Source organism: Acanthisitta chloris, unplaced genomic scaffold, assembly GCF_000695815.1.
Source record: "Acanthisitta chloris isolate BGI_N310 unplaced genomic scaffold, ASM69581v1 scaffold1527, whole genome shotgun sequence".
Classification (NCBI taxonomy): domain Eukaryota; kingdom Metazoa; phylum Chordata; class Aves; order Passeriformes; family Acanthisittidae; genus Acanthisitta; species Acanthisitta chloris.
Window position 1 is genome coordinate 3121 of NW_008684111.1, and position 14266 is coordinate 17386.

Consider the following 14266-nt stretch of genomic DNA (forward strand, 5'->3'; position numbering starts at 1 on the left):
AAAGCATGCTGTGCATAATACAGGTGCTTATAAGAACAATTGAAACCTGCATGTTTCCTGCATTTATTAATCTAAAGCCTATTAAAACAACTACAAATTGCGCATACTAATTAATTATGATAAGGATATGGTGCAATTAAAGATTGGTTTTCATGGGGTTGGACTTCTTTAGTTTATACCTTCCAGTGTGCCTTTCTAATAATCTCTTTCAGAATTACTTCTCTAAAAGCAGTCTAATTATTCCACTTCAATTAAATGCAATTATTTTCCTATTGTCCAAGCTCCTAAAAGGGTTTTGTACAGACTGTCACATAGACTACCCTGCATTTCTATTTAAAATTGGTTGGAATTAGAACTGTTAATAATCAGTAAAATTCTGTAAAACATACTTAAGATAATAATGTAGCTCTGCATGAAAATAATGGTCTGTTCTGCCATAATGCTTAATAATAACCTAATTAAGTACTTTGAGAATAGAACTTGCTTCCACTAAAACACAAGGAAAGCAAGCTAAGCAGAAGAGAAAAACAGAAATTTAGATTCAGTTGGACCCTGACAATATTTCAAACTTACTTGTATCCTTTGGGTGTCAAGATGCACTTTGAGTCATGCTGGCAAGGATTCAGGTTTTGAGCACAGAAATCTAGTTTCTCCTCACAGAGTTCACCTGAAATACAATGTATACTGTCAATTCAGTGAAAATATCACAGTAATCTGAAAATAGCAGTTTCTCTTTTAAAAGCAATGGCTAGAAGTTTTTTAACACTGAAATATGCATACTTCATGATATAATAATAAATACCTTTATAATAAACATTATTAAATAGCCAATCAGTAACAATAAACAATAATATATCTAATAACTTCTTTATAAAACAATATTGAGTTCAATATAAATCATCTATCCATGGCTATAAATGATAATTTTGCAAAGAAAATACTTTTTTCATTTACAATATTTATCTAGCTCTGTTGTATAGCAAAACACTAGTGATTGAAACTCTTCTCACTAGAACAAACAAGTCATGATTATGCTTTTCTCATACTTATTTCTAAGCAAATTACACACAGAAATACCCAGATTTGCACTAGCACTCTAAGTAATCTATTACCTGAAAAAAACCTGTTAATATCACTGTATGTCAATACAATTCCAATTATCCCAAAATGAAAACTTGTTTTCTACTTTTTCTTAAATGTGACTCTATTTTTTTGCATTTATTAATGTACCAAAATTATCTATAATCTGCTCTGTGAAAAAAAAAAAGAATATCTGTGTCAAATGTTTATCCTTCCCTGCTGATAGAAGCAGTGGCTCTAATTTCCAACATGGGCTGTATAATCTATAAAATATTTTAATATGGTTAAAATAGGATTTTATTTGCAACTTTCTGAGAAGGAAACACTTACGGGTTTGTAAACAGATCAACAAGGTCTTATTCTCTGACTAGCTAATTAGATGATACCATAGATAGTACACTTGCAAAGTTTATCACTGGTTTGTGAGGTAGATATACTTATTCCAGCATCCATATGAATAATACATGTATAATCAACAGGTATCAACCCTGTCCCTGCTGAATTCAGGGACTGACAGGTCCTTCAGACCCTAAAGCTATGGAAGGAATAAGGTTGTCCCTTGTTATTTGTCCAGTAATAATACATGAGCTAGCAAGCAAAGAGAAGTAGAACTCTACACCAAAAAGAGCAGAAGGAATCAGTGGATGAGCAGATACTGCTCCAACTGAACTTTCCTTCAAAGAGGCACAATATTTTGTATCTCTCAGTGTTACTGATCTGAGCATGGTAGTGGCTTGCAGTATAGTGGACAAATAAACAAAAACTTAGAAAGAGTTGAGGAACATTCTATATTAAAGCAAGAGTAGAGGAAAAGGCAAAACTGAACCAGGAGCAAAGATGGTTTTGCTGCATAAAACCACATTTGAAACATGTATACTAAGTGTGACCTCTACATCTTCAAAAATGGGAGGACAAGCCAAAAACCAGCTAGACAAGTACTTTGCAGCCATCCAAAAGATCCAGATTGGTTCTATGCAAAGATTAAAAAAACCTAAATAAATATTGATAACACATTCCCAATTTGCAAATAGAGCATGTTCCCTACAAACCAAATAAAGCTTTTAGTTGAAAGAAAATGGCCTTGAAGCATAGGCCACTTAACAGTTCTCAGGAAGACTGTCAGTAACAATGTGACTTTGTCAATATATGTAGTAAATTGAAAGGAGATCAAATGCAGGCCACTGAAGATGACTAATACAAAGGATTATAATTCTATCCTCAAAGCCTCTTCAGCTCTCAATAGAATTATTAGTCTGGAAATGTGCAATTGTTATGACTAGGTCAGCGCACAAAGAATCCTGAAATACCAGAGATTCTTTGCATCCAACGATATATCAAACAAAACCCAGATCCCTTTCTCTTTTCAAAGGGTTTTGTTCAAACAAATACATCCAAGAGGTAGTAATTCTTCACATAGCATTAAGTCAATTTGCAGAACTTGTTGTAATAGCTGAGATCTGTTTAAAGGCCAGCAGTGTTTAAGAGTGAGATATAAATATGGGAACAGAGAATTCAGATTTTAAGGATCATGCCATTAGAATAAGCAAAAATGACTTGTTTTAACCTAGTCTGAAGACATTTCTATGGGTTAGAAATGTATATATGTGCCTACATACATGTGTGTATATATATATACACATATATATACCTGCACACATAAAAATATCTTATTATTGCATATATTCTACATTAAATTACATGCAGAACTGAAAAATAGATTACACCCCAATTACAAATAATAAAAACATGGCTGTACAGTACTTACAAGACTTGGAAAAAAACATCTCTAAACATTCCCAAGATTATTAACTGTAATATATATCTACATATCTATATACCCGTGAGTTCTGAAAGTGACACATTGAGCCCATCTTCCAAGCAGGGCTGAAAGGTTTGCTTTTATAGATTCACAGTAAAAGTTCAGTGAAAAAAAAAAACCCAAATACCTAGATGAAGGCAATTTAGGACTGGCATAATGGAAACAAGCATTCTCACCATTGCTGTCAGCTTTGTTCAACTGATTTTGCTACAGGATTGTCACTGGTCCATAGGTTAGATTATCATTGGCACAGACTTCTGAAATTTCTTATGTGTCAAACAGCTTTATTCAATAGTGCCTAAGCCTGTCCACTTTTGTAAATCGTCCCCAGGTACTTATAAAATACAGGATTTCTTATTTAGAGTATAGTGCATTTTAGTAGTCATAGGTTGATAGGCCTAATACCTTCTGAACTACACTGAAAGGTGAATCACCTCATGAGAAGCTTTATTTCCCACTCATAGCTGTGAATCCTACATAATGATGGGGCATGTAAGTTTTAAAAAGGTTTACAGTTTTGAAAAATGTCCACTTCAAATCCTAACATCAATGTTACACTACCAGGCATACTGCAGACAAATGGCTTGCAAACATCACCAGGTATTTTTGAGATTATGGTCAGATTTTGATCTGAGTACTCTGTAGAAAACCACACAGAAGCAGGACTATTTGTGCTGTGACTGCAGAAAAGGAAGGAAACTTTCCCTTTGTATTTGCAAATTCTATGCTCTGTCCATTAGCAAATAGGAAACAGGATTCAAGAAAAAGGACATGGTAAACATGGTGGTCTATACAGCAAAAGAATCATGTAAAAAACCCTATGAACATAAAAGTTAGCCTTACTTATAGTACACACTTTCATTCTTAAAAAAAAAAAGTAGCATTCATGACAGATGTGCACATAGGAACACTAAAAAGTAAAAGAAGAAAAATTCAAGATGGAATCTAAATATGTAGATCAGATACTCAATTTCTGAATGAAGATATAAATACCAGAAGAACAAACCAAAAATAACCAAGGTCTTCATTTGTACTGCTAACAGATCTAATTTTCTGAATGGAGCGTTCCCATGACCAAAATAAAACTGTTTCTGAAAAAGTTAATAGAAAAGGAAAGTAAAATATGTGACACGGAATCTGAGCCACTCAAGTAGTTTCCTGGTAAAGCAACATCTCCTTCAATGTACCCAATTACCAATGTGTCATTCAGAATTGAACCGAGACAAGGTGAAGGGAAGAAATTAATTTTGTTGAAATGAAAAGATAGTGATGAAATAAAACACTCGTTGAAGAAAATATTTACCAAGTTAGGCTCCTTGGCTTTACCAGAAGGAAATCTTAGAGAGTTCCCTGATTTAGGAAACATAAATACAATGTTTAAAAAGCATACTTCAAAATAATAAAAAAAGATTGTGAAACAAATGTCTCAGTTCCAGGAAGCCTGACAGGAATGTGTGTGGACAATCTTTTATTCATCTAATAATATTGTAACTGAGGCTTCTATAAGACTTTGGCTAAGTAATTGTGTTTTTTGAAGATGGGAACATTTCTGTTTGTAGAAAAAGAAGTAACAGAGTAGTTTGTTTCAAAATAAGCAGTGGATAAAGTGTCAAAAAAATCTGTGAAAAGCTTCCAAAGTTTAATTACTTAACAACAATAACTCCTTTCATAAGACATCTTGCTTAGTTAATCTAGGGAGTCTGGACTCTTGTATGGAGTAACATTGAAACCAGTGGAACTCTGTGTGGTCAGCACAGTCCAAATGGACACAACCCCCCAGGCTCAAGACAAATATTTACTGAGATTTTGCAGCTAGATATAGACTATGATGCAGACTTAATCAACCAAATGACACTATTAAATACTGATGATGAATTGTATGTAGTCCTTGATTAACTAACCAAAGTTCTAAGCTAGCAGATTCATAGGTCAGTTTGTGTTTCTTCTGTGTGTGCTAATTCAGTCTTATGAATTGATAAGATTATGAACCACAGACAATCCTAGAAGACCAGGTTGAAAGAGACCTCAAGGATCATCTCTTGGCAAAAGCACAGTCCAGACACAATGGCCTAGAACCCTGTCCAACTGAATCTTAAGACTGTCTAATGTTGGGGAATCCACTACTTCCTAGGGGAGATTATTCCAGTAGCTGAGTGCTCTCAGTGTGAAAATGTTTGCTCTTGTGTCTAATTAAAATCTTCCCAGGAGTAACTTGTACCCATTACCCCTCCCCTTTTCCATGTGGTTTTCCTTGTAGCCATCCTTTTAAATACTGGAACAGGGTGATAAGGTCTCCCCAAGCCACCTTCTCTCAAGGCTGAACAGACCCTTAACTCTGGATTTTCCACTATATAGATATGTAGTACAACAAATACTGAGTAACAAGGCAAAGAGGTGAAAAAGGATTTACATCATTGTTATTCTGAATTAACTAAATTTAAAATACAGTCAAATAAAGCCACTAGATTTCTGAATGAAGATGAGTGCTCTAACAAAAATGAACAAGGGCTTCTAACTATAATAGCACATAGCTAATTACAAGCAAACTTAAAGAAACAAGCTTAAAATTACCCTTAAATTATTAGCAGAACTGAGTGTGACATCAGAACAAAAACCTAGAGACGGTGTGCAAAAGCAACAATGGTCAGTTTTAATTATCAAAAATCAGGCTTTTTGCTAGAAGATTGCTGTTCCAAAGTCAAAATAACAAATATCTGTCACAGACTTACTGGTAATTGCTAGAAGAGAAGGATTTTGTATGTGTATATATGCATCCATCCCAGCTTCTGAGCTTGGCTGGGATAGACTGTGAGTTAATCTCTGCAGTGTTTATGTTTTATCAATTAGTTATTAGTATCCGACTCCTTGACTGGAGGTCTCTGTTTAATTACTTCTGAGTAGCCAATAGAGTGCAGAATCGGTTGGAAAATGTCAGTGCCACTTAACAAACTATATACAGAAAATTGCTGCGTTTTTATGAAGCCTTGAATTTGATGACCCAGAGTGCAGAATTGGTTGGAAAATGTCAGTGCCACTTAAACTATATACAAAAAATTGCAGCATTTTTATGAAGCCTTGAATTTGATGACCAGTAGACTACAAAAATTCATATATTATTTTAGGTCTTAAGCTCATTATTCAGAAATGACAAATAAAAATGTCTACTCTATGAGGGACTCTGTGAGTTGCTTAGAATTAACAAAAAGTTCACAGTCACACTTGGATGCATTTTATAACTATAAATCTGAACATTTTGCTGGGATTTAATCTTAGAGTCCAATTGCCAGACCGTTTGTATCATTCCCCATTGCTTGAGCCTGCTCAGCTATCCCCTGTGCTTGTGGATCTCTTGTTTAACATTTCTAGTTGTTTTACATATGCTGTTTGGTTCAGCTATCCCCTATGCTTGTGGATCTCTTGTTTAACACTTCTAGTTGTTTTACATATGCTGTTTGGTAACAAGAAAGAAATAGTAACTTCAAGGCAGGTAATTTTTAAGACAATTAAGGTAAACAGAAGGATGGATCATAGACCAGAAGGAGTAATGGCAGTGATCAAACTAGGAGCAGGTAGCTCAGCTTGCCAAGGATATCATGTATATTTCTCCTTTATGAAAATGCAGTAAAATGACTTTAATACTTGAGCTTTTAATATAGAATACTCATTTGAAATATATTAAGCTAGATGAAATAGAAAATTTTATGAGTGATGAAAAGCAAAAGTAGCAAAGGTATCTCTTTATTCTAAAAAGCTTTAACATTTACGTGTAGTTCTTATGAGAATGAGGATTATGATTGTAATTTGATGAAATAATTAAACTTTTTATCAAGCTTGATATGACATGATTTGCATTTGATTACTTGCATGCTTAAATTTTAGAAGGTACTTATTTGATTACCAAATGAATTGAAAGTAGTAATGCAACTTGTTTATTGCAGTAGCAGGAAGGCCATGTAATGAAATTTTGAAAAATATCTCTATCTCTCTCTATATATATGTATATGTATATGTATCTAAGGCTTGCCTAAACTGAGATCATTGCTTAGAATTATCCCTTTTTTTTCCTACTACTGTCAAAACTCAAAACATGTCTGGCATGATAAAGCTGACTGGTCTTCCAAGCACCTTATAGACCATCAATAACAGTCATGTTCAGCTGGCAAGTTAATACAAGTATGTATCACATACACATCTGCTTAATTTTGGAGCTGAACTTAGTTCACATCCCCTGGGTGTTTGATGATTTGTTTGTGAGGAGTTTGTTCTTTTTATAATCAGCAATTTTACACACTTGCATAGTGCACAAGAAAAACAGGAGGTTATTTTTGCTGTCTAGATAAGTAATAATAAAATGCCAATACTGCAACACGTCTAAGAGGAATACAGCTTTAAGCATGGAAAACCTGTGGTTGGAATCAATTTCTGGCAATGTCTTGTACTCTGCATCAGTTACAGAGAGAATTTAGCCTCTGAGTTAAAGTTGTAAGAACTATTCATCAGATGTCTAAATTAATTGACATAGATGGTATAATTTCAGCCTTGCTCACCATGTTATTTCATGGATAACAAACACATTTCTATTACGAGTGAAATATTCTATTGCTTTACAGACTGCAGAATATAGTAATTTAATTCAAGGCAAATACACTACAAAATTATTAATTTGCTTTAAAAACTAAATATGCAACTTCATAAATATGCTATCATTGATTAAGTTTGCTCTCAGACTCTGTAGATGACCAGACTGCACAGAAGATGGTTTATCTCTGTTAGTGTGATAGATGCTAGACAGAAACTTAAAAAAATATTAAAAATCAGGAAAACCCAAATTTGGCATGATAAATGTCTCCAATATTCAGAAATACTCAAAGTTAGCATCATAAATCTCTTCAACATTACCTTTCTTCTACCATAGCCTCTGCTTAATATAGTAATTTCAATTTCTTTAGGTATTTACAACAAAACAAGGCCACAGAAATGATGAGCAAGAAAATTGCCATTTTATACTCCAGTATTCTAGTACCACAACCTAATGAAAAAATTAAAGCAAAGCAGTGCTATAAAACAGAGAATACATCAGAAGGAAACCAGTGGATGTGTTTAAGGTGAGGAGAATAAAGATTTCAGAAGACTACAATGTAAACTCTTTTGTTAGTCCTAGCAGTGGTTGCACAAATTTTCAGTATATCTGAAAAAAAAAAAGATGATGAATGAAGATTAAAGTACTCCTGCACAGTGATATGCATCTTCAACAACATTCTTTTGACATGTATTCACAGCCAGAGCCAAGTGCCCAATTTGAGGATTTGCAGTGAGCTTTCTAAATGATATCTGTATACTATTCATTTGATCATTTGTAAGAACTGAAATCCATGCACCTTTAAGGAAAGGAAAGTGAGAAACCAAAGTAAGTGAAAATAGGCTTAAAAGACAACTGACCTTTTTCCACTTCATTCAGATTAGCAGCTTGCAGTGACAAAGACAGAAGAGACAAGAGACTTTTTACATTGTAATACAACAGCATAGCACATTAAGCTAATGCACAACTATAGCAGCAGAGAGGTTGATATAGCAAAATGAAGCAAGCTTCAGAGTCTCACCTACAGCAGAGCAAAACAAACAGAAAGGTAAGAAGTACATGCCAGCAGTGGCATAAGAAAGGTTTTACTTCTGAATCAGTTAGGTCTGTGATCTAATGACTTATGACAATGAGCAAGAGAAATGATCATCTGTAATCTATAGAATGTACATAAAATGACCTGAGGTTTATTAGACTGAGGTTAAAATAACAGATGGTAATGTTAAGAGAATAGTAAGGTTAAAGAGTGCAGGACATAGTGAGGTATTTTCAATGTTTTATTTCTCAAGTTTTCATCAGACACCCTGAGTGTCTGATGATTCCTTGTGCTTACTGTTGTTTCAGTTACAGTCTGTGATGTTAAGAAAGCTCATAGTAAAATGCAAATGCCATTCTTTGTCTTTCCACCTGTAACTGTGGAGATAGCTGTAAAACTTAACTGAGGCAGAGCAAAATGGATTCTTAGGCAACAACATAACCAGCTTTTTTAATTGCTTGTTTTTTAGATCAACACTGCATACTTGAGAAGTGTCAATTTTCAAGGGATTGTTAGAAAAGTCAAAAAGTGCCTGTTAGGTTTTGCACTGCAATATTCTTTACAGTTAATTTGAGATTCTAACAAGCCTTCCACATGAAAAATATATAGAAGAATGATTTACATTTCATACCAGCAGGTTTCAGCTGACTTCTTCCTTACACTGTGCTACTGAAATGTAAAAGCATATTTGCAGATAACCATTCACCCAGAAAAATATTCTGGGCTGGTGCACTTCCATATTGAGTACATATATGCTATGACATCTTGAACACAGACAATTCAAAGTATTGTCAACAGAATTAAAAGAGAACAGGACAAGCCTACAGTGCTATTTTACTGTGCTGGTCACCAGGAACTTACAGCTCAGGGACTTTCTGAGCTAGAGATAAGTATCTTGGAATTAAAAAATCTTTTGATATACTGAATATATAGCCTATTTTTCTGATTTTTAACCTACTTTTGCCCAACTAGTACATGAATTAGTTTAGTAAAAAAACCCTTTCCTAAAAAAAGTCATTAGAAATATGCATATCTGATTTTAACCTGTTCGAACAGATACCAAAATCCAAACGTTTACAAAGTTCCTTATGAGAATCACTCTATACAAACTGGACAGAGATTCTGTTACTTACCTTTCAACTCAAGCTGTAGGCCAGAGAACAAAAAATCTTGTAAATATTTTGGTACCTCATACACACTTGAGGCAACTGTATGATTACTCATATTCTGAACACTACCCATTCTAGATTTTGATGTGTCCAGAATACTGTCAGACTAACTCTTAGCACTGAAGGTTGTTTATTATGCAAGATCAAGGATGACAGACATAAGGATGCCTTGACTAACTCAATATTTTATATTTTCTCCTTATAACTTCATAAGATAGTATATTGTAGAATTCTGTACTGTATTCTATGCAATGAAAAACCTGAACCTTTGCTACAATGTTTGCCCAAATTATCTATAAAGTGACTTGAGGCTCCAGTGATGTATTTTTTAAAAAATGTCTTTTTTTTTTTTCCTGGTAAAGTGTTGAAAAACATATGATGAGACAGTGTAGACTGTCAACAGTTTTTAACAAACAGAATGGCTAAACTTACTGATTACAGCTAAGATTGTTTTATTTTAGAGTTGGTGAGAAGATTCTCACCTACTCACGTGTACTACTAACTTCAGTGGCATTTATGAGTAGGCATTGCATCTGTAAAAGCAAATTTCCTTTTCTGAAAGAATTACAGTTAGAAAACAAAAACATTTGCCATGTAAACTCACAGTATTACTCTGATAGAATTGTGCAGTTACGAAACAAATTTAAAAATACACTTTCCTGTAATTTGACTAAAGAAGCACTACTGCAACAGAAACATAAAAAATGTTATCAATGTGTATTCTCTCCTTTTTTGCTTTAATCACAGAGAAACAATTCAAATTTTGTTTCAATTGTAAATTTCAAATTTACATTTCAATTGCAATACTCCAGAAATGCAACAGGCACACATTATAAATGTTTTAGGCTAGCACATGTAAACAATCCTTTATATCCACTCCATGGATATTTAATAAAAAGCAGTCTTTCTCATGGCATACTGAGAATTCAGCAAGCTATTGACTCCAGCAGTTAAATGCACCCAGAGCAATGTTGAAAGTGAAGGACATGGGTCAAAACACCTGCCAAACTGCAGAGGAGGAATGAACTTCAAATAAATATCTCCTATCTAATAGATATATAAAACCTATTAGCATGAAGCCACTGAACAGGAACACTAGATTGATGCAACTTTGCTTTGCATTCTTCCAATCTACACACAAGAATATCTGATCCCATTTTTAAAGGAGATAGCAATTGATCCTAGGGGAGCTGAAGCTTCACTTACATATACCTGAAATATTAGTTGTACCAGAAACAGCAAACACCTCTCTATACTTATTGATGCTGTTACCTGTTATTTCTTCCCTAGGCTTGAATTCTAAATTGCTCTTTGGTATTAATGTATCAGTACTTGGCAAAACAGTATTTTGTCTTAGCAGAAGATTATGTCTGTCCTTCCAGAGAGAGAACATGAGCTTATTATCAAATACCTTTTTGGCTAATTACACATTTAACCTGTATTGCTCTAGGTATTGTAGTTTATTCTGTCTGGGAAAATTTCTACCAAATATTTACCCAGTGTAAGTGCTGGATGAACACACACAGTAGATTAGGAAGTTGAATTTCTCATACTTGTGCTCAGTCATCTTCACTCACTGTGTGTTCCCAAGATTTAAATACTGATTTTAAATTTGAATAACTAAAACATTTGAGCAATCCAACAGTTTGTAGAACTAATGATGGAAACACCTTGGGTGAAAAAGGAATTAGCTGTGTTTTCAATAGATAAAATCAATTCAGGAGTTCACCACCTCTCCTCACAGCTTTCCAGAGGTCAAATTTGTTTGAAGTAAAAATATAGGATGACTGAGTAGAGTTAATTCCCAAGTTGTGGTGGATCTTACTTTTTTAAAAATGCATTTCAAATAATGTTTTTGTGAATTTAAGCTCTATGTTCTTGTAGTGGTCAGCTAGCTGACAGAAAATAGATCTGTCTAGTTAGAAAAACTGTAAACCAGATCTATATAAACTATAGATCCTACTTCCCTTGTGCTGCTGTTCTAACTATCCTCCATTCCCACAGAGACGACGGCAGCATCCTCTGTCTCAAAGAGAAGGGAATTCTTTGGTTTGGCTGCCAACAGATAGAAACAAATAATTCAACACTTGTCCTTTTTTTTTCCTTGCAGTAAACATCCAGCTCTGCATTAATGTTTCTAATGAAGGGCAGGAGAGCATCCAGGGGTGCCAAATACAGTTCCCCACTGGCACAGACAAATCCTTTTCTACCCTGTTAGTAAGATGAGGATTACATGATAAAGCAGGATATTTTTCAGATTTGTACAGCTGCAGAGGTCATTCACTGGGGTGTTTGGGCTAGGCAAACAGGAGGGAGAGGCACATTTTGAATGATGTTTCAAATATAAAAATGCTGTAATTTCAAAACTAACAAAGGAATTCATGAGTGGACATTAAGTCTGCTTTTGACTACAAACCATACAGGAGAAAAATATGGAGGGAAATCTGGCTTTAAGTCAGTTGTAGAGCAACTCCTAATTCACCTGCAAAGTGGAAAATATTACTATTCTGCTAGGAATTCTTGAATTACCTGTACTTTCTCTTATACTCCTACCTGTATATTCAGGTGGACAAAGGCAAGTATAGTTATTAATTCCATCCACACAAGTAGAATTATTTTCACAGTCATTGTCTTCACAGTCATCAACATTTACTTCACAGTTTTCACCTTCAAATCCATCTGCACAAGTGCACCTGTAATACAGAAAAAAAATCCCCAAAACCACATGGACATTTTAGCTGGGGAGTCCAGACAAGGAGTTCTGTAATTACTAGGTACGATAATTGCTAATCACTATTCAGTAACAGAACATGGCTGATATAATGTAAAAAACCACATACAATAAATGTCACCAAAGTATTTTTTTTATATTTTTAAATTACAGAATAAAGGCTTCAAAATTTGTAGCTTAATCTTTAGTCTAAGGAGCTTCTTAAATTAAATAATGGAACATTAAAGCAGCTCCATTTACATTTAAGATTAGGTTTCTTATGGAAAGTGATCCTTTCAGTTTTTTCAATCTTAAACACGAGGAAAAGACTGTGGAATCAGGGATTAATATGTAACAGTAGTATTCTACTATTTTTCAGTTAAATGCACCAATATAAAGCTTTTTAACATTCCATGCACAATACATGCATTAATGTAAAAAAACAAAGCCTGTATTAACCCTTCAAAGCAGTCATTTATTTTTTGCTTTTAAGTATGTTTCTGCAAAACAAATACATCAAAATAGATAGTAAATGTAAAAGTCACTCAAACATGACGAAACATACATTTTCATGTAATCTGCTCTATCTATAATTTCTGCAGTTTTCATTATGAGATTGCTTTGCTTTTCAAAATGTGCAGTGTTTAAACAAATAAATGAAGAAGGTCAAATTCTGAGGCATGACTACGTCAATTTAAATTCTCGAGGCATAGTATTAAGATGTATACACTTAATTTTTAGTAGAAAGCTATTTACTCTTTGGGCAGAATTTGGATTAAAAAAAATAAGAATAATGTCATAATGAATTGCAGGATAATGAATTGTATCTTTTTGAAGTGTCGTTTCTAACAAGCTCGAGGTGTAGATTATTAAATGACTAATAATTTCACATAAGAATGCTAAAGAACTTTATTTCATAATTCATGAAGTACATCTGGAGTAATTGTACTGTGTGATTAAATAACTCAAGATTAAAAATGCTCACAGCATGTTTATCTGCTGGCATAGTGAGTTTCAAATGAATCATTAATTTTCTGTTTCATTGGGATTTACATTTTATCATTTACATGCTGTCTGTTGAAGTAATACACATAACAACAGATGAATTGTGAGATTTTTTTTCAGCAGGGATCTAGCTAGCTATTAATTAGCATAATGGAGTCAATACTGTGTTGTCTTGACCTGATATGCCTCAACTAATCACGATCATTTGTTATTGTTTTTAACAGATTCAAAGCTTTAGAAGCTTTCCAAGGATGGCAACACGTTCTGAAAACTTCAGAAGCCCTGAAAAATCTGCCTTTTTGCTGCACTTACCAACAAACACAGAGAACCCAAAGATGAACATCAAAATTATTTCAGCATGTAAAATTCAGTAGTTTTCCATCCTGTTATTACAATTAAAGAACCTACCAGAAACCATCTTTTTCTCCTTCTTTCAAATGACAAGTTCCTCCATGGTGGCATGGGTTACTAATGCAAGCATGAATGGGAATGTCACAGTCTTGACCCTATGCAGGGAACAACAGTTATAATGTAAGAAGGAAATACAGACACTAGTGAAATGGAAACAAAGAAAACTTAGAGGTTGCTAAGGAGAAGCTTACATTTCAGTGAGCTTTTCCCTCTTCATTCTGTACCTACCTTGAAACCATATGGGCATGTACATCTATAGAAGTCAACTGGATCATTGTTGCAGGTTCCATCATTTTTACATGGATTTGATAAACAGGGGTTACACTTGGCAAGAATATTAACATCCACAGGCCCTTAAAAATACAAATTGGATAGTCAGAAACAACTATTAATTTATATTTGACAGGATCCCTCTGCCATGTTGCTTTAAATTTTAAAATGGACTTTATATTTTAGA

At 34.0% G+C, this 14266-nt stretch overlaps 1 protein-coding gene across 1 annotated transcript in view; it reads right to left on the reverse strand.

Moving 5' to 3' along the window:
* The window catches only part of SLIT2 (slit homolog 2 (Drosophila)), a gene marked incomplete at both ends in the record, with an annotated part of 87111 nt that overhangs the window by 2324 nt on the left and 70521 nt on the right, over positions 1–14266 (reverse strand). The window contains 4 exons of the mRNA XM_009079172.1: positions 574–667; positions 12237–12376; positions 13807–13904; positions 14038–14162. Coding sequence (XP_009077420.1) covers positions 574–667; positions 12237–12376; positions 13807–13904; positions 14038–14162 — 457 coding nt within the window. The remainder of the gene's footprint in view (positions 1–573; positions 668–12236; positions 12377–13806; positions 13905–14037; positions 14163–14266) is intronic.